The sequence below is a fragment of the Castanea sativa genome, chromosome 1, assembly GCF_040712315.1.
Source record: "Castanea sativa cultivar Marrone di Chiusa Pesio chromosome 1, ASM4071231v1".
In the NCBI taxonomy this organism is placed as follows: Eukaryota; Viridiplantae; Streptophyta; class Magnoliopsida; order Fagales; family Fagaceae; genus Castanea; species Castanea sativa.
In genome coordinates, this window is record NC_134013.1 from 3,574,417 (window position 1) to 3,593,783 (window position 19,367).

Below are 19,367 nucleotides of genomic sequence, written 5' to 3' on the forward strand. Positions count from 1 at the left end.
ATAATTGAGGTTGAAGCAATTATGGAGGCTATGATGAATGACTGGCATTAAATGAGCATAGAGGAGCAAATTTATGTGGAGTGTGCTATGCTGAAGGAGTTGGAAAATGAGTGGCTCAGGAACTTTGATTTTGAGACGGAGTGACAGTGTGTGATGGGTGATTTGATTTTGTGTTTGTGGGTTGTGTTTGAATGCTAAGAAAATGCAAGGAAAACAGGAGAAATTTTTTTAATTCACCTTTTCATTTTATTATTATTTTTTATGTGGATTTTGTAATTTTTTAAAATTGTTGACATGGATTTTTTTTAAAGTAATTAAACATTATTAGCCATGTGTGCATTACGTGTGCAAACTGTTTCCACATAAGCATTTTTCGTTAATGAGTTAACAACAAGGACCAAATTGATCCCAAATTGAAAATAACGGGGACTAAATTGACTATTATCAAAATGTAAGGGCTAAATTGACTGTGACTCTAAAATATAATGACCAAAATGGTATTTTCACCTAAATAAATACATAATATTGAGCAACCAAACACGGCCTAGATTTTCTCAGCAGACAAACATTCGTTTACTTTTTTTGTTTTTTCTTTAATCTAGCAAGCAGATTGAGGCTGAGAAGAGAGCCGCATGTCGCATCGCATGCATCGTTTTGCTGAAAGAGTGCAAATTATAAAGTTGAAAAAGGGCCGACTTTAAACAGCTCCACCCAACTCAAGCCCACCAATTTTTTTTTTCTTTCATAGAAGACCGGCCCACCAAATTTGATCATGCTAATTTTTTCGGCTAAAATATGATAATGCTAAATCAGTTTAATAACAGATGCTAATTAGTAATTACTACACAAGAATTTTCACACTTTTGATAGTTACTATCAATTTTAATTTTAAAAGCAAATTTTTACGTTTATTGTATATTTATTACTATAATAAGTTTTTATAATGAAATTGTAGGGTCATTAGGCACAGGAATATGTGTGAGGTTGCCCAAGAGTATTCTTTGGGCTAGAAGCCCAGTCCGAGGACACAGAATGATCCAAGGGTGTATGAATGTTAACTCATAAGAAAATACTAGATAAAGAAGAGATAATGTTTGAATAAAGTATGTTCGAGGAAGATTGTGTCCTCGGTTATGCAAAGCCGAGGTAGGAGAAGGGTTGGTTAATATCCACAAGCTATATTCTAGAAATTCCTATAGGTTAGGGTAAACACGGTACACGGGGAGGATAAGAAAAAGGGAGGTGAAATATCTAAGATAAAGCTATTACTACCGCCCCCGCATTGAATGTTCTACAACTGATATTCTGGCCGCATTAATGGGGAAGTGAGACCTGAGCACCATGGTGGAACTTGGCTCCCATCTTCACATATTTCAGGAGAGGTGAATGGGACAAGTATCTAAAACGAGCAATTTAACTGTGACGTGGAGGATGAAGAGGAAAGGAATGAGGAAGTATAAAAGAAAGAGGGGACCTTAAGGAAAAGGGGAGAAAAAAGCACATTGGAGACCTCACTATCCATACTTGTAATCTATATTGGGAAGAAGTAATATAAGTCATCATCGACTTATATCTGAGGAGAAGATTTCTTTCGCATTCATATATAACAGTTCTTCATGTGTGCCATTGTAGAAAAAAACTCATCCTCCTTTGTTACCTAAACATCATTAGAACTTAGATTTAAAGCCCACTCTCTCTACAAATTTCATTGTAAAAAGGCCTCTTAGGCCCATCACCTTCTAATTGTGGGTCCGGGCTTGAATTGTGTCCTTACAAAAATAATAATGAATGTAATTTTTTAATAGATAATTAATGTAATTGATATTACATCAATATCACAATTTTTGTAACTATTATCAATTTTATTATTAAAATAATTTTTTTTACGGTTATTATATATTTTACCATAAAAAGGTTTACATAATATAATAATAAAATGATAATCAATGTAATTTTTTTTTCTTTTTGGAGAAAAACAATCGATGTAATTAATATTACATCAATACCACAATTTTTATAGGTATAATCAATATTACCATAACAACTTTTTTGTTGGTAATAGAAAAATGTGTAGAGAAGAGGGTGACAATCTCTACACGCAATACGGAATGAGAAAATCACCAACCTGCTCATTAGTGGAGATTGAAGAGACTCAAACCCACCTAAGTCTTGTTGACCCAAAGCTTGGCCACTAGACCACCTGCCACAATGATGACAATACGATATCACATCAATGATGTAATTACCTTATTCTCTTTTAAAATATAGGACATTACTTTAAAACACTTCTATAATATAATTTGTAATATCCTTAATTAATATTACTTTATAAGTTGTGTAAGTAGTGATTAAACGATATTATTTTCACATGCACCCACTTATTAACATTAATCACATGTCATATCATCTCAATAATTAAATAGTACCATGTCAAACAATAGGGGTAAAATCAATATTTTTAGACATCAACCCACCAAAATCAAAATTACACCAAATTAGAAAATGTATTTTATGTTTTAGTGTAAATAATAAATTTAACCACTCTAACATGGAATAAAGCAAAGAAAACAGAGGATTAACAAAAAAAGCTACTTCCTAGTTCCTACCATTCTAAATTAGCTAAATGATAAGCACCAACATGCTTTGGGCAATACGGAATGAGATAAGCACCAACATACTCATTAGTGGAGATCGAACAAACTCAAACCCACCTAAGTTTTGTTGACCCAAAGCTTCGGCAGTAGACCACCTGCCACAATGATTACAATGTGATATCACATCAATGGTGTAATTATCATCTTCTCTTTTTAAATATAGCACGTTACTTAAAAACACTTCTATAATATAATTTGTAATATCCTTAATTAATATTACTTGATAAGTTGCGTAAGTAGTGATTAAACAATATTATTTTCACATGCACTCACTTATTAACATTAATCACATGTCATGTCACCTCAATAATTAAATAGTACCATGTCAAATGATAGGGGTTAAAATCAATATTTTAGACATCAACCCACCAAAATTAAAATCACACCAAATTAGAAAATGTAATTTATGTTTTAGTCTAAATAATAAATTTAACCGCTCTAACATGGAATAAAGCAAGGAAAACGGAGGATTATAAAAAGAAAAGAAAAGAAAAGAATGCTACTTCCTAGTTCTTACCATTCTAAATTAGCTAAATGATAAGACACTTAATTAAATAAAATTACCAAATTCAGCTAATCTGCTACTACTAGCTAGAGTGGGTAGTAATTTTATAAATCACCACATAGGGAATTAAAAGAAATGCAAAATTACCCAATGCAAGATTAGATTTCATAATTAAATTCAACCATGTGTTGGTATTGAGCGATGAACCACATAGTAAATTTTAATTATCCTTTGAATAATAGACTTGATCACATGTTTAAATTTAATTAAAAACCTTAATATATAATATTTAGGAAATTGTACATAAATTTTACCCAAAACAGAAAATACATCAGTAAAGGAGTACAGTAACAACCAACCATAAGTAGATTAGGGATTACACTTTTTAACGGATCTATATATATCCATTATAGCATGTTTCTTCTTCTTCTTCTTCTTTTTTTTTTTTTTTTTTTGAGAAGGAATAACTTGAATTTTCATTAAAAAAATTAGCCGAAATTAGCTGCAAGTACAGGTAGAAGGTGTGGAGAAACATCCACCATCCACACTGAAAAACCTCGAACATAGCATGTTTCTTCTTATTTCATTTGGCTTAGCTTTTTAACTTATTTGTTAATCCATAGTTTTTTTAGATGTATCTATCTTCTATTTTTTAGTTCCAATGACTATATTGTTTCTATAAATCTAATGACAAAAGAGCATATTTTATAGATCTAACGACACAACATGGGTGAAATTAAAACAAATATAAATTAAATGACTGAAAAAGGAAAAAAATTGAAATGAAAGATATGGTCCATATGGAAATGAAAATACCTCAAAAAAAATATTGAACATAATTCTTTTTAAGTCTTAAAATCCAAAAAATACATTTTTGTTTTCAAATCATGAATATAATGAATTTGATTAGGTTAACTGGGTTGGAAATTTTTGCCAACACAAACATAGCCCAATTTAATGGGCTAGAAAGTTAAACGTGATACTAGACAAATCGTCTTCACACTTACCAAATACCTATCCTTTCATATCTAAAAACACATTGTTTTATCGGTGAGTAGAGAGCTAGTGAGAGAGAGAACAAATTGACAAGATAGAGAGAAACCAACTTATACCTAATTACCAACAACATATGAGTCAATGAGAAGAGAGGGAGAGAGGGAGTTAGGGCCCGTTTGGTTTAAAATTTACCATCACTCAATTCTCAATTCTCAATTCTTATCACTCATCACTCATCACTTAAAATACCTCAATTTTTCAAACCCACTGTTTGGCACCTTAACTCATATCAGTTTTCAACTTCAAAACCGTGGGACCCACACATTGACATAACCCAGTGTTACTATTGTTACTACCCGCGTCTTTAACAAAAAAAAATATCTTCCTCCGTAACTTCTCCCATCCTCTCACCTTTCATTTCTCTAACTCTCCCTCTTTCCTATCAAATTTTTTTTGTCTATTTCTCTTTCTCTGTCTCTCCCCTCTTCACTCTATTTGATTTTTTTTTCCCACTCTTCTTTGTTTTTTTTTTTCTCTTCTCTGTTTCTTTCTCAGTGGTTTTTGGTTGGTTTGTACCGGTGGTAATTGGGTTTAAAGTGATGGGTTGTTTTAGTGATGGGTTCGGATTGGTGATGGTGGGTTGATCGGGTTTTTGGGGCTGGGTTACGGTGGAGATCGGGTTTGAGATTGGGTTTTTGGGGCTGGGCTACAATGGAGATTGGGCTATGGGTCACGGCGTGGCTTGAATCAGTGTTTCGGTGGTGTTATAGTGGAGATCGAGTTATGGGTTGGCGTTTGGAGATGGGTTGGCGTTATGGGTCAGCGTTATGTTTTTAGTTTTGCTTGAGCCGATCTTCAGTTTTTTGATCTGGGCTGAGCTTGAATCGATTTGGTGGTTGCTCATGACGGTGATGACTGGTGTGGTGGCGGCGGCGGCTTGTGGAGGAGCAATTAAGGGTCAGTGAGAAGAAAAAGCTCTAGGTAAAAGAAAAAAAAATGAAGAAGGAGAAGTGACAAAGAACGGGTGGAGAGAGAAAAAGAAAACAGTGAGAGGATAAGTAGTAAGAGAGAGGTAACAAAATGGGCCCCACAGAGATCAAAAATTTATACAACTACCATTGAGTTACATAACTCAAAAACTGAAAACACCAATTTGGTGTTTTCAGTTTTCATCACTCTCACTCAAAATTTGTGAGTTTTGAGTGATGGAAACCCAAGGTGAAAATAAAGCCAAACAACCAAACTGGTGTGGGTCCCACGATTTTTCATATCTTGAGTTTTCAGTGATATCACTCAAAACAAGCCTAAACCAAACATGCCCTTAGTGAGTGGTGAGGCGAAGGATAAATTGAAATGATGGGTTTCCTAATATATATATATATATATATATATATATATATATATATATCATCATCATCATCATCATCATCATCATCATCAACCTCAAAAAAATTAACCTAAAGTATCACCATGTCATGTTGTATTGGGTTGGATCAACTTTACTAGGTCGGTGGGCACAATGCACACGTTAAAAACCCCATATTTATTTAAAATGCTCTATTTAAGATTCATTTGACTTAAGGTAATACACAGGTAGTCTTCTCCCTTTTTCTAACCCATTTTTCCTAATATAAGAGAGGTTCAATTTCAAGTTTGATTCCGTTATCAATAAATTTTAATAATTTTATGGCTTGGAACCCATCATAATTGAATCAAACCAGCTAGTTGCCATAATCTTTGTGGAAGCAGCCAAAACATCTTCCAAACTCCGCCCTTAAAATAATTGAGAATTCACACTAAGTTACTAGAGCTAATGTAACGTCAAGGATCTCTCCCATATTATTTGACTACTGCAGCCTCCTTCCCTTTTTCTCGATTGTGAAATTCAATTTTTGTTATATATTGTCTAATAAGGCTACTCATCTGTTGGCCCGTTGGGCTTCCTTTTCCTTAACTTGGGACACTCATCCCATCTCTTAGTAGGTCTCTTGTAAGGATGTTGATGGGTTGGTTCTCTCCGTTGTCTTTGCCCTCTTTGGGGCTTGGGCCTGCCCTTTCTTATGATATTATCTTACTTAACAGCAACAACAACAACAAAAAGAAGAAGAGAGAAGATGCTAATGTTATATGATTGGGGGAAACTGGTAATTTGCTCAGATAACATAATTGCACACAAAGTTTATGGCAAATTATGATTATTACAATTTAAAACATAGAGGAACAGGGTACTAAGGGTATGATTGGTGCATTGAATAGAAATTACGACATAAATTGTAATCTTTATTATTAGGAATAAAATGTGTTGTAATGTGATAACTAAACCTATTCATAAAGTTGGTTGTGAGTTATAACATTAAAATAAAATTTAAGATTTATTTTAGGAAATATCTTACTCATACAATTATATCTTCTTAATTTTTTTAAAAAAAATTTAAGAGATATATATATATATATTATTTTTTATGTTTTTTTTTAATTTTTATAATTGTTAGATGTATATGGAAAGCTTTTTTATTTGAAAATATATTAAATTTTGAAATTATTAGACTTACTAAGAAATAGCTAGTAGCCTAGTACAACTCTTTTAAAAATGAATAGTTATTCCACATTTTGAAGAATAACTATTCATATAGGAGTGATTATTTCTTATAATAAAAACATAACCAAATTAAAGAATAGTTAAACCATACTATTACAATCAACCAAACATGCCCTAAGTAAACAATGACCTTCAAATTCCTTAAACCTCGTTTGGGAGGAGGGAATGGAATGGAATGGAAAAGAATAATTTTAGAATATTCTTTTCATTCCTTGTTTGGGAGTTTTAATGGAGGGAATGGAAAACTCATTCTCTTGTTTGAGAGTTTAAGTGGGAGGGAATGAAATGGATAGGAGGGAACACTCATTCTTCTCTATTCTCTTAAAACCTTAAATTTTCATTCCTCCTAAAATTAGGAGGAATGGGAGGGAATGAAATTAGATTTAATGATTTTTTTTTACTAAAACTCCCAAAATACCCCTATATATTCAACCATTTATTTTAAAATAGGGATCTAATAGTAATATTATCATAAAATGATTTCATTACATTCCCTCCATGTTACTCCCAAACAAGATTACTTATATTCCATTCATTTTGATTCTTTTCCATTCCTTTATTTTAAAACATCTAATCAAGGTTACTTAATTTCATTCCATTCCATTATTTTCCATTCCATTCTCTTACTTATATACATTCAATTCCATTTCATTCCATTCCTTTCTATTCCTTTATGATCATTTCATTCCATTCCCTTCCATTTCCTTCCCTTATGAACTCCCAAACGGAGTCTTAAAGTTGCTTTAGACTTTGTTTGAGAGGAGGGAATGGAATGGAATGAAAAAAATAAATTTAGGATATTCTTCTATTCCCTTGTTTGGGAGTTCTAATAGAGGGAATAGAAAGTTTATTCCCTTATTTGGGAGTTTAAGTAGAAGGGAATGGAATGGGTAGAAGTGAACACTTATTCCTCTTTATTCCCTTAAAACTTCAAATTTTCATTCCTCCGAAATTGGGAGAAATGGGAGGAATGAAATTAGATTTAATAAATTTTTTACTAAAACTCTCAAAATACCCCTATATATTCAACAATTTATTTTAAAATAGAGGTCTAATAGTAATATTGTCTAATAGTAATGATTCCATTCCATTTCATTCCCTCTATATTACTTCCAAACAAGATTACTTACATTTCATTCATTTTCATTCTTTTCCATTCCTTTATTTTAAAACATCCAATCAATGTTACTTAATTTTATTTTATTTCATTCTATTCCTTTTCCTTTCACTTACTTAAATGCATTCCATTCATTTCTTTTCCATCCCCTTATGATCATTCCATTTCATTTCATTCTATTCCTTTATAAACTCCCAAACGAAGTCTTAAAGTGTGTTTGTTTGGAGGTGAATAGAGAGGATGAAAAACTTTGGAGAGAAAATAGGAAGTAAAACATTTTTAGAGTGTGTTTGATTGGGTGGGAGAAAGGAAAATAAATGGTAGAGTTTAGTTGTTTTTTCTCTTGACTTACCAAAAAAATTTCTCTTCAAAATGAAGAGAAAACTGAGAAGAAGAAACTCATTTAATACCCTTAAAATTTACCTTCAAGTCCCCAATGTTTTGGGTTTTTATTTTTCCCTTTCATTTTTTCTTCCTTTGTTACTACGTGCTAACTTCTTTTTTTTCCTTGATTTTTTTTCTTTGTTACTACGTGATGGTTTTCAATTTTTATTATTTTTTTGTTCTTTTCTTTTGTCTGAACGTAGCTTCTTTTTTTTTCTTCTTTTTATTTTCTTTGACTTTTTCTAGATGTGGAGCTTTCTTTCTTCTTTTTTTTTTTCTTTTTTTTTTGTGCTCGTATGTTTATTTTCTCATTAATTTTGGTTGATTTAAAAAAAAAACATTTTGTTATGCTTTTTTATATACTTTAATTAGTGTCTATCTATACATTATTAAAAAAAAAAAAAAGTATAATGTGTTATCTTTTATTTTATTTAATAGAAACGCGATGGTTAATTTATACCAACTTTATTTTCAATAAAACAAAAAAACTTTTCATTCGTCTACTTTTCCACCCAACCAAATACAAATAAAGAAAATTAAATTTTTTTTTACCCCCTCTACATTTTCTATCCTCTTACTTTTTTTTTAACTCCCCCAACCAAAAGGACTTATATTCTACTGATGCTCTTCTTTGGAAGGCTTCCTATGGTCTTAGCCTTTTCCCTTAAAACAAATTTCTGTATCTTCCCAGTTGAAGTCTTTGGCAGATCATCCAAAAAAACAACAGTTCGAGGAGCCATGTAATGGGGCAATCGATCTCGACAAAACTTCATAATCTCCTCTGCATTGGCATTAAACCCATTCTTCAACTTCACAAATGCACAAGGTGTCTCCCCCCAGAAATCATCAGGTTTTCCCACAACAGCTGCCTCAAGAATTGCTGGATAACTATAAAGTGCAGCTTCCACCTCAATTGTGCTAATATTTTCTCCCCCAGAAATGATAATGTCCTTTGAACGATCCTTTAGTTCAATGTAGCCATCAGAGTGTTTCACTCCCAAGTCCCCACTTCGATACCATCCACCATTGAATGCTTCCTGTGTTGCTTTCAAATTTTTGTAGTATCCATTCATGACACTGTTGCCTCTAAGCATGACTTCTCCCATGGTTTTTGCATCAGGGGGTACACTCTTCATGGTAACAGGGTCTTTAATGTCGACTTCCTCAAGGCCAGGATGGTGCAACCCTTGACGAGCCTTGAGCTTTGCCTGAGTTTCTCGAGGAAGAGAATCCCATTCAGGTTTCCAAGTGCAAACTGTTGCAGGACCATAAGTTTCTGTCAGACCATATGAGTGGGTAACATCGAATCCTAGCTCCTCCATCTTGAGTAGTACATGTAGTGGTGGAGGTGCACCACCAGTCACGACTGCCACCTTGCCTGGAAGTTTCCTCCGCTCACTGGCTGTTGCATTTATTATCATGTTCAGAACTGTGGGTGCACCACCCAAGTTGGTTACCTTGTGTTGAGAAATATTCTCAAAAATTCCTCTTGCAGTCACATTCCTTTGGCAGACATTTGTGCCACCTTGAGTAGCCACAGCCCATGGGAAACACCACCCATTGCAGTGAAACATGGGAACACACCATAAATATACAGACATTGAGCTCATCCCATTGAAAAGTGCCACTGAAAGTGCATTGAGATAGGCACCTCTATGGCTATAAACAACACCTTTTGGGCTTGATGTGGTACCTGAAGTGTAATTTAGCGAGATTGGATCACATTCATCATTTGGCCACCTGATCTCAAAATCAAGTCTGCCGGTTAGTAAAAGACTCTCATATTCCAGATAGTTCGACGTGGAAATGGTGTTGCTGATGGTAGAGGATGATTGATCAGACTCTGGAATTAAGATTAGAAGGGGTAGCTTGGTCCTCGTATTGGAAAGAATATCAATTGCTCCTTGAGCAATATGAAGAAATTCATAGTCTACGAAAATGATTTTGGCCTCTGAATGTCTCAATAATACTGACAACATTGCCGAATCATGACGGATATTTAGTGTACAAAGAACACCGCCTACCATTGGAACACCAAAGTGTAGCTCATACATTGCTGGAATGTTAGGGGCCAATGCAGCAACCTGCTCAAGTGAGTAAAAAGTTTATAATAAACACAAATAAAAATTAAGGATGTTGTGATCTTAGCTCATTGTAGGAGACTGCTTTCATGCTTCTGAGAGGGGCAAAATAAAAAGAAATTTTAGGAAATAAAGTAACATAGTTAATACTTTAAAGAATTGACGCCTCAAGCACTTTAAATAACAGAAGAAATTGTATAGATCCATGAGAAGCCACTCACTCTATTCATTTTAAGATATCCATTTTGAAAAGTTAGATATAAAAATTTTAATTTTCTTAATCTATCTTTCCGAGGAAAAAGTTGAAATGCACTTATAAACTTCAACGAAATATAAATTAAAACTTGGATTCTTTCAATGGGTACTCTCACTTTAAGGGGGATGGGATACAAGGAAATCTTTATCAGCAACAAAGCTTACATTTTCGGACAAGAGCATTGCAGTTCAGTGGCATTGTCCGATCTCCCTAGGGGAAGAATCAGATTTTGAATCCTCCTCTCCCACTTGTTACAAGCAAAAAAAAAAAAAAACAAAAAAAAACAAGCAAACAGGCAAATTTACAATTTCCAATCATTGCCAGAAATGGGCGTCAAGGATAGAACAAAAGTAAAAACAAAAACAAGCCAAGAAAGAAATTAAATGATATGACTCATATTTGATACTTGTTAAAGTGAAACGCAAGGTCTCAAAGCCTAAATACTTTATTAAACTTCCATCAAGATGTTGTTCACAATGTACTGAAATCTGGTGATAATGATCCAATTATTTCAGCATAAATTACTTGCGAAGACTATGACACTATGAAGAGAATTACACTCAAACTATTACAAAAAGTTATTTTTAAAACTAAAGGATAACAACAAACAATGTCAATTTTATATGTGGAACAAAACCCATCCGACAATGCCACTGCCTCTATTTTTAAGCCAGGTGAAGTTACTGGGGAGCAAACCCCAAACATAGCGCCATATTTCTAAGTATAGGTGTCATTATGCCAAAAGGCCATATGCAATTTTTTTAAAATGATAAGTTATACATTCACCTGATGAGTCTTTTATCAACTGACATGGTTCGTTGGAAATTTTTTAGCATCACTATATGCATAGTATTCATATTCATACATAATTGATTGTTATTGTTAATACCAATGGTGAAGTGAGGCAATTTTTTCAAGCACGGGCAAAATTATATAATAAACCCTTTAATTTTTCAATTTATGCACAATTCGATGGAGGGAGTTCTTTCAAACTCCATTGAAAGAACTTAAAGGCCCCTTACAAAGCGAAAAATGGGGTTGGAGAATTCGAACCCATGTTCTTCCCAATGGAAAGAAGCAAGTAGTGCCAATAAATCATACCACTACTCTAGACTACAATAGAGGAATATAATTGTAGTTAAAAAAGATACATTAATTAAAGAAGTAATAGAGGCTATGACTTCGGATAGAATATAATGGAGGAAAACAATACATTTAGCTGATCATGACTAACCTTATCAAGGATTCGTAGCCAACACAAAAAACTTTTGGACTAAGGCCTTGTTGTTGTAGAATATAATTTATGCATTACAGGTACTAGGAATTTATTCCCTCATTTTTAGTGTTTTTTTTAGGTCTATGCAACCAAATTGAAGTCCTTTTATAATAATGTAGTAATTTTTCTACAATAATTTTAAAAAAATTGGCCTGTAGATTGTAACCAAAAATTAAAGTCCAAAACATATTATTAAAAATTCTCTTCAAATTACTTTCACGCAAGGAAAATTAAATAAAGGAAAATGTTTCTCTCCTTGCAGACTTCTCTATCTTTTTTTGGTTTTATTTTGAAAATCTAACTGTTAAATTGTATATTCTTATTATATTTTCCATGGTTGCAAAATTTCAAGAAAATTAAAGATTAATTACTATTTCATCAATCAAATGTTTAAATTTCAAGTTTTTGTAGTATAAAATTATGCATAAAAATAACTTTATTGATTGAATAGTAGACAATATTCAATTTGAACGAAATTTGAAATACATGTTAAAAACATTATAAAAAAATTTCAAAATTCAAACCCAATAAAAAAAATTATATGAAAAATTTGAAAGGTTTTAACCTTGTAAAGTCATTGATGGTTGAATAAGAGATCTGTGGTTCAATTTTCGCATACATTAAAAACTGATTAGTGTCTTAATCTGATGATAAAGAGCTATCATCAAAAGCAGACGCTATAGGTTGAAACTCTCTTAACAAAACCAAAAAAAAAAAAAAAGTCAGTACTTACCACATCTCCACGAGAAATTCCAAGCTGGGCAAGAGCAGAAGCAAGTTTTGTGCAGCGTTCAAAGGTGTCTTTCCAAGTGTACCGGACATCACCGTACACAATAGAGGATTTATCATTGTAGACCAATGCTGACCGCTTCAAGAAGCTGATGGGAGAGAGAGGGGTGTAATTTGCAGAGCTCCGGATCATACCCTCCATCGGCTTTTACTTCAGAGACAACAACAAAATAAAAAATATAATAATAAATAAAAAATTTGTTGCTGGATAAGTGGAGATGGAAGAGCTACTCTTTGGAGTTTGGACTATTTCTAAGGATATTTTGAACAAAAGACTTTTATTTTGTATTTTTAACTTACAAACATATCCTCCAAGTGCCAACTCATGCGGCATATGGGAGAGGTTTAAGTTCAGTGTATCAAGGTCATTAGATTTGTTCTATTAAGTGGTAATTTTTAGGCATATGGCAACATCTTATCGGGTTCAATGCACAAAATGCTAGAAACCTATTTTAGAACAATTTTTTTTTTCTTGAGCTTTGTCACGATAAAGTAGACTTTGAGTGGTGTTTATCACTTTCAAATAAATTCTCTCTCTCTCATTTTTTCTTTGTTACTTATATTCCTCCAAATAACGCATATTTTGATTTCATTTTCATTTTTGTTTTTTTTATTCATTTTATGTTTTCATTTTAATTTTTTGTATATATTTAAGAGAAATAGTACAAATTATAAAATAGAAAAAGGGCCGCCTTTAAAAAGCTCCACCCAGCACAGCCCCACCAAATTTTATCATGCTAAATCATTTTTGCTAAATTTTTATCATGCTAAATCAGTATAATAGCGGATAAGATACGAAAATTTCACACTTTTTTATAGTTATTATCAATATTACTATTAAAATAGCCATTTTACAGTTATTATATATTTATTACTAAAAAAAAAAGTTTTTATAATGAAATGATAATCAATGTAATTTTTATTTAATAAATAATCAATATAACTGATATAACAACAGATATCGTTGCTGGGGGGTCGGGAGGACTCGAACTCAAAACTTAAGTTTTGTTAACCCAATGCCTGGCCAATCGATGACATGCCACATTAGTTACAATGTGATATCACATCAATGGTGTAATTATCTTCTTCTCTTTTTAAGATATGATACATTACTCTATAACACTTATATACTACTAGCCTCATCGCACAAGCTTTGCGCGAGAGGTTTTTTTTTTTTTTTTGTCTAGTGTTATAATTTTTTTTTTAAAAAAATTTAGATAAGTTTGTTTTGAAGATATGAATTAGTAAGAGAGTGTTCTATTTTGTAGGCATTTTAAGTGGAGTTGGAGATATACTTTTACTAGGTTGTCCTCAAGTTTTTTCCCTATTAAACGTAAGGTTTATGGGTAATTCTAAACCACATAAAAGTCTAGCCCAAAGAGAAAGGTCATATTATAAATAGTATAGATGATTTGTAATATTACATGATAAGTTGTGTAAGTAGTGATTGAACGATAGTATTTTCACAAGCACCCATTGTAAATGCACAATTGTACCCGGACCTAAAAATAAGTGTTGGGTTCAGGCCCAATGAGTCTTATACAATAAAATTTGTAGAGTATGGATTTGAAATCTAGGTTCAGGATGTTGGAAATTTGATTAACAGGCTAGAGTGCCACTATCTGTGCAAATGGTAAACGAATATGACAAAGAGACCTCCTCGGACGTAAGCCGAGGACGATTTGTATATATATTCTCTTTCTATACCAAAGTTTACAATTTTTAGTTTCTGTTTTCTTTCAGCAGAAAGTGTAGATCCCCCTTCTCTTTCCTCTCTCGTTTCCTTATATACTTCTTCTTCACTGGTTCATCCACATGTCATACAAATCTTCTCCTTGGATACTTGTCCCATCCACCACCTTCTTGAAGTCTTCAAATAACAGCAGGGAGGCTGAATCCTACTGTTCAGAGGTCATTTCCCCATTAATGCGGCCAGGGAGGTAGATTCAGGGCTTTTAATGTGGTGATAACAGCTTTTTTCTTAGATATTTCTCACATGTCTATGCTTCTAAAGAGTGTTTGGATCACCCTCTTACCCACCAGTTCTTCCAGAGTTCTGCCTCTAACTCATTTAGCAAGTCTCAGGGTCATTGCTGGACCCGTCCAATGAGACACTCCTCCTCGGACAACTCCTCGGACTACTACAATGCAGATTGACTTGTGGGCCTAGAGGCCCTGATCAAATCAAACTGGTACCAGCCAATCAGGCTCGAAAACCAAATGTTTATTCAAGAGTTTTTACCCCCCCACACCCATTGTTTTTTATTATTTATAGAAACTCACAAGCACCCGCTTATTAACATTAATCACATGTCATGTCTCCTCTATAATTAAATAGTACTATGTCAAATGATAGGTGTTAAAATAAATGTTTGTAAACATCAACACACCAAAATCAAAATTACACCAAATTAGAAAATGTAATTTAGTGGATTCTAGTTAGCTTAATCGATTAGCGTCTTGGTCTGATAATAAAGAGTTATTATTAGAAGCGGACATCATAGGTTGAAACTCTATAAAATAAAAAAATAAATAAAAACATAATTTATGTTTTAGTCTAAATAATAAATTTAACCACTCTAACATGAAATAAAGCAAATAAAACGGAAGATTGAAAAAGTAAAAGAATCTTACTTCCTACTATTCTAGATTAGCAAAATGATAAGTCATTTAATTAAATAAAATTACTAATTTGACCTAATTAGCTACTACTAGCTAGAGTGGTAGTAGGGGTGGGAAAATTTGACACGACTCACGAACCAGACACAATACGACAAGAAATTAATAAGTTATGGGTTGAGGCTTAATGGGTTCGTGTCATATTCGGGTTGATACGACTGACCCATTTAAAAAATGGGTTGGGTTAGAGTCAATCATTTGAAACTCGTTTGACCAGTTTCACTTGTTTAATTAAATGACATTTTACCAATACACCATTCCAACCCTAGGCATATAAACTTATTAATTGTTGTGGTTTATCTTTTTTTGACAAATTATGACTGATTATTTGTGATATTGAGATATGTTTTAATTTTGAATCATTATTAATGATGCAGTTACTTGTTAGTTTTGAATTTTATGTTAAATTTTTTTATTTGTTTGGCTTTTAATAATTCATATCAATTTGGTTAATACTAATATTAGTTTTTTTTTTTCATTTTGATAAAATTTGATAAAGGGGTCGTGTTAAGGTTAAAAAATTCTGACCCGTTTAATAAACATGTCGAGTTAAGGTTGACTTATATAGTCAAATATTCATGAGGCAACACGACAAGCGAACACGAATTGCCAGCCCTAAGTTGTAGCATGGCTAGTCAGTCATAATTTTATGAATTACCAAATATTGAACTAGAAAAGATGCAAAATTACTGAACATAACATTAGATTTTATAATTAAATTCAACCATGTGTTGGTATTGATCAATGAGCCACATAGTCGAATTTAATAAACCTTTGAATAATAGAACATATTGTGTATTGTATTGATATTGACACAATCACATAGTCAAATTTAATTATCCTTTTAAATAATATAACACATTGTTTGTTGTATTGATATTGAGACAATCACATAATTAAAATATTACTCACCAGTAAAAGAGTACGGTAACAACAAACCATAAGTAGATTAGGGATTACACTTTTTAATGAATTTATATATACATTCTATAGCATTTTTTTCTTCTTCTTCTTTTGTTTGGCTCAAGTTTTTTAACTTATTTGTTAGTGTATAGTTTTGTAAGGCCTCTTTTTTTATTGGTACATCTGTAGTTATGTTAACTTTCAATAAATGTTTCTCAAAAAAAAAAAAACTTTCAGTAAATAAGCAACTATAAATATAACAGTTTCTCAAAAAAAAAAAAAAAACTATAAAATAACAAAAGAGCTCACTGCCCATTTAATCAATTTTGAGATAACGAGGCCCGTATTTTCATTGTTATTTATAATTGGTCTATTGAAAGTCCATAAGAGTTAAGACCTTAACGGTTTCCATACAGTATAAGCTAATCTTCTCATTTCCATTAACCCTTTTTTATAAATATTAAAAAAAAATCATGATTCCATGATCAATTTTGTTTAAGTTAACAATAGATTTTAACAACTTAATTATTTGATAATCAAACATACTAGTTGTCATTGTTGTCAACACAAGAATCGCGATAGTAATAATACCTTTATATTTGAAAAAACAAAATATAACTAAAATCTCTCTCTCTCTCTCTCTCTCTCTCTCTCTCTCAAGAGATTGACATGAGATTCTAGCAGAATAAAAGAGGAAGTTCATTAAGCACGAATCATCAATCACATTAAAATCATAAATTAGAAATTTTACCAGTACTTAAGTTAACTAAAACCCATAAGAATGAGCGGTTGATATAATATAATTGAGCACATACCTGTTGACTTTAGGCCTTTTGAGTTAACGGTTGTTTTTATATATTATATTAATTATTTTTATAAAAAAAAACTCTCTAAGATGTTGGCCTTCCCAGCAATTTGTAGTATCTCTATATGCGCATATAGTAGCGTGAATATCATGATTTTTTTTTTAAATCATTTTTTTTTCCTGTGTATACAACAACTAGAAAGACTAAAATAGCATTGCCATCAAGGGAGTCAAAATTTTTAGCGTTTACCATCTCAAAACACTAATTTTTTGCTTTTAACACCTCACTTTATAATACATCATACATTAAAGATTCTATTTTTTTTACCACTTCGTTTAAATTTTATTTTTTTATTCTTTGTATATTTCTTTCTCTCTCTTCTTATCTGTGTTTCTCCCTTTCTGAAAACCCACCACTTTCTTTGCAAACCCACACCCATGGCTCGCCGCTGCCAACCACCACCATAAAAAAAAAAAAAGTAAAACCACTCGCCAGTGCCACCACAGCTACAACAACTGCCATTGTCACCACCACCCACAACCATGACCTCCAACCACCAAAATCATAACCAAATCACAAATCCAAACCCACAGCCTCATCACCATTCACCACCAACAATCGGAAAAAGAAAAAGAAAAGAAAAACAACCCTCCAAAGTCACAACCAAATCACAAGCCCACAACCCAAACCTACGTTGATCACAATTTCAAATCACAAACCCACAACTCGGACCCCATCGATCACAATCTCAAATCAAAAACCCACAACCTAGACCCACGCCGATCACAATTCCAAATCACAAACCTATAACCCAGACCCAAGCTGATCAGAATCACAACCAAACCACAATTCCAATGACCACCACGCCGATCAGACACCCATGCCAATCAACTCGATGACCCATGTTGATTAACTCGATGACCCACGCCGAACTCTTAGCTGATGACCCATGCTGATCTCCCCTCAACACTGATGCCCACGCCGTAAAATAGAGAGAAACAGAAGCTATGGGAAAGAGAGAAGACAAAAGTGAGAGAGGAGAGAAAAGAACGAAGAGAAAAAGTTACCGTTGGGAATAAAAAAAAAGTTTAACATTTATGCTACATTGAGCTGTTATTAATAACAACAAACTGTAGCTGTGTGTCAAAATTTTTAGCATTTGAAATCTTTGATGTAGTGGGTTTTTTTGTGTATTGGTGGTAAAATTTAGCTTTTAGCATTTTTATCACCCTTAAGAGCATCCACACCAGCCCATGTAAAATTTCCATCTATTTTACAAGAAAAAACCAACTTTTTCTATTTTACACACCCACTTTTACACAACTTTACAAAACTCCCACATCAGTTTATCTATTTTACACATTTATTCAATAAAATAATCATTTCTTTTTAACACTGTCATCTCTCAACACAACCCCACAACCACTGTCATCAAGCAATCACCGTCATCAACCCAGCCTCTAGCCTCCACCTGAGCAACAAGATCGACACCAGCATCCAACCAAAAAAAAACTAGAAAATCATAAAAACAACCCAAAAACCCACATCAGAGAGTGACCCACATCCATCAATTGATGGTAGCTCCAGTAAATCAAGCCACCGTCATCAACCTACCCAAATCTAAAAACCCATTTATCAGAAAGAGTGAGGGACGACGATAAAGGTCAGAGAGAGTGAGGGACGTCGATGACCTGAGCAACAACGAGCAACGGCCTGAGCAACAACAAGATCGAGCGACGCCAGCTTGAGCAACAGCGAGATCAAGCGACGCCGGCTTGAGCAACAGCGAGATCGAGCGCCGCAAGCTTGAGCAACAACGAGATTGAGTGACGCCGGCTTGAACAACAGAGAGATCGAGCAACGCCGGCTTAAGCAACAGCAAGATCGAGCGACGCCGGCTTGAGCAACAGAGAGATCGAGCAACAGCGAGATTGTGGGTGTTGCTCAGGTATATTTACACGGACACTGTAGCCCGTGGATGAGTTTACAAGTTTTTACATGTTTTTACACCCACTGATGTGGGTGTTTTTTTGCTCAAATTGTGTAAATTTTATCAATTTTTGCATTTTAGAAGATTTTACATGGGCTGGTGTGGATGCCCTAATGGAAATGCTCTAAGCCAGTCAATATTGTCAAGCAAATAGTTGAGGGTTAAAAAAAAAATTCTAGGGAATTCTTCCGTGCAATGACTGCAAATTTGGCCTTACATGGAGAAGGGTTTGTAATTCTTAATTATACAGTCAATTAATATTCTACTTTCATTTTTTTTTTCTGTGTATAGAGCAACTAGAAAGACAATAAGCCAGTCTATATTGTCAAGCA

At 33.2% G+C, this 19,367-nt stretch overlaps 1 protein-coding gene across 1 annotated transcript; it reads right to left on the reverse strand.

Annotated features, from left to right (window-relative positions):
• Nucleotides 1–8,693: 8,693 nt before the first annotated feature.
• Nucleotides 8,694–12,933, reverse strand: LOC142616222 (butanoate--CoA ligase AAE1-like). Its single transcript, XM_075789109.1, has 2 exons — nt 12,602–12,933; nt 8,694–10,339 (listed from the first exon to the last, which is right to left on the reverse strand). The coding sequence occupies exons 1-2, from the start codon at nt 12,797–12,799 to the stop codon at nt 8,864–8,866; spliced, it is 1,674 nt and encodes a 557-aa protein (XP_075645224.1). The 5' UTR covers nt 12,800–12,933; the 3' UTR covers nt 8,694–8,863.
• Between the last annotated feature and the right edge of the window lie 6,434 nt (nt 12,934–19,367).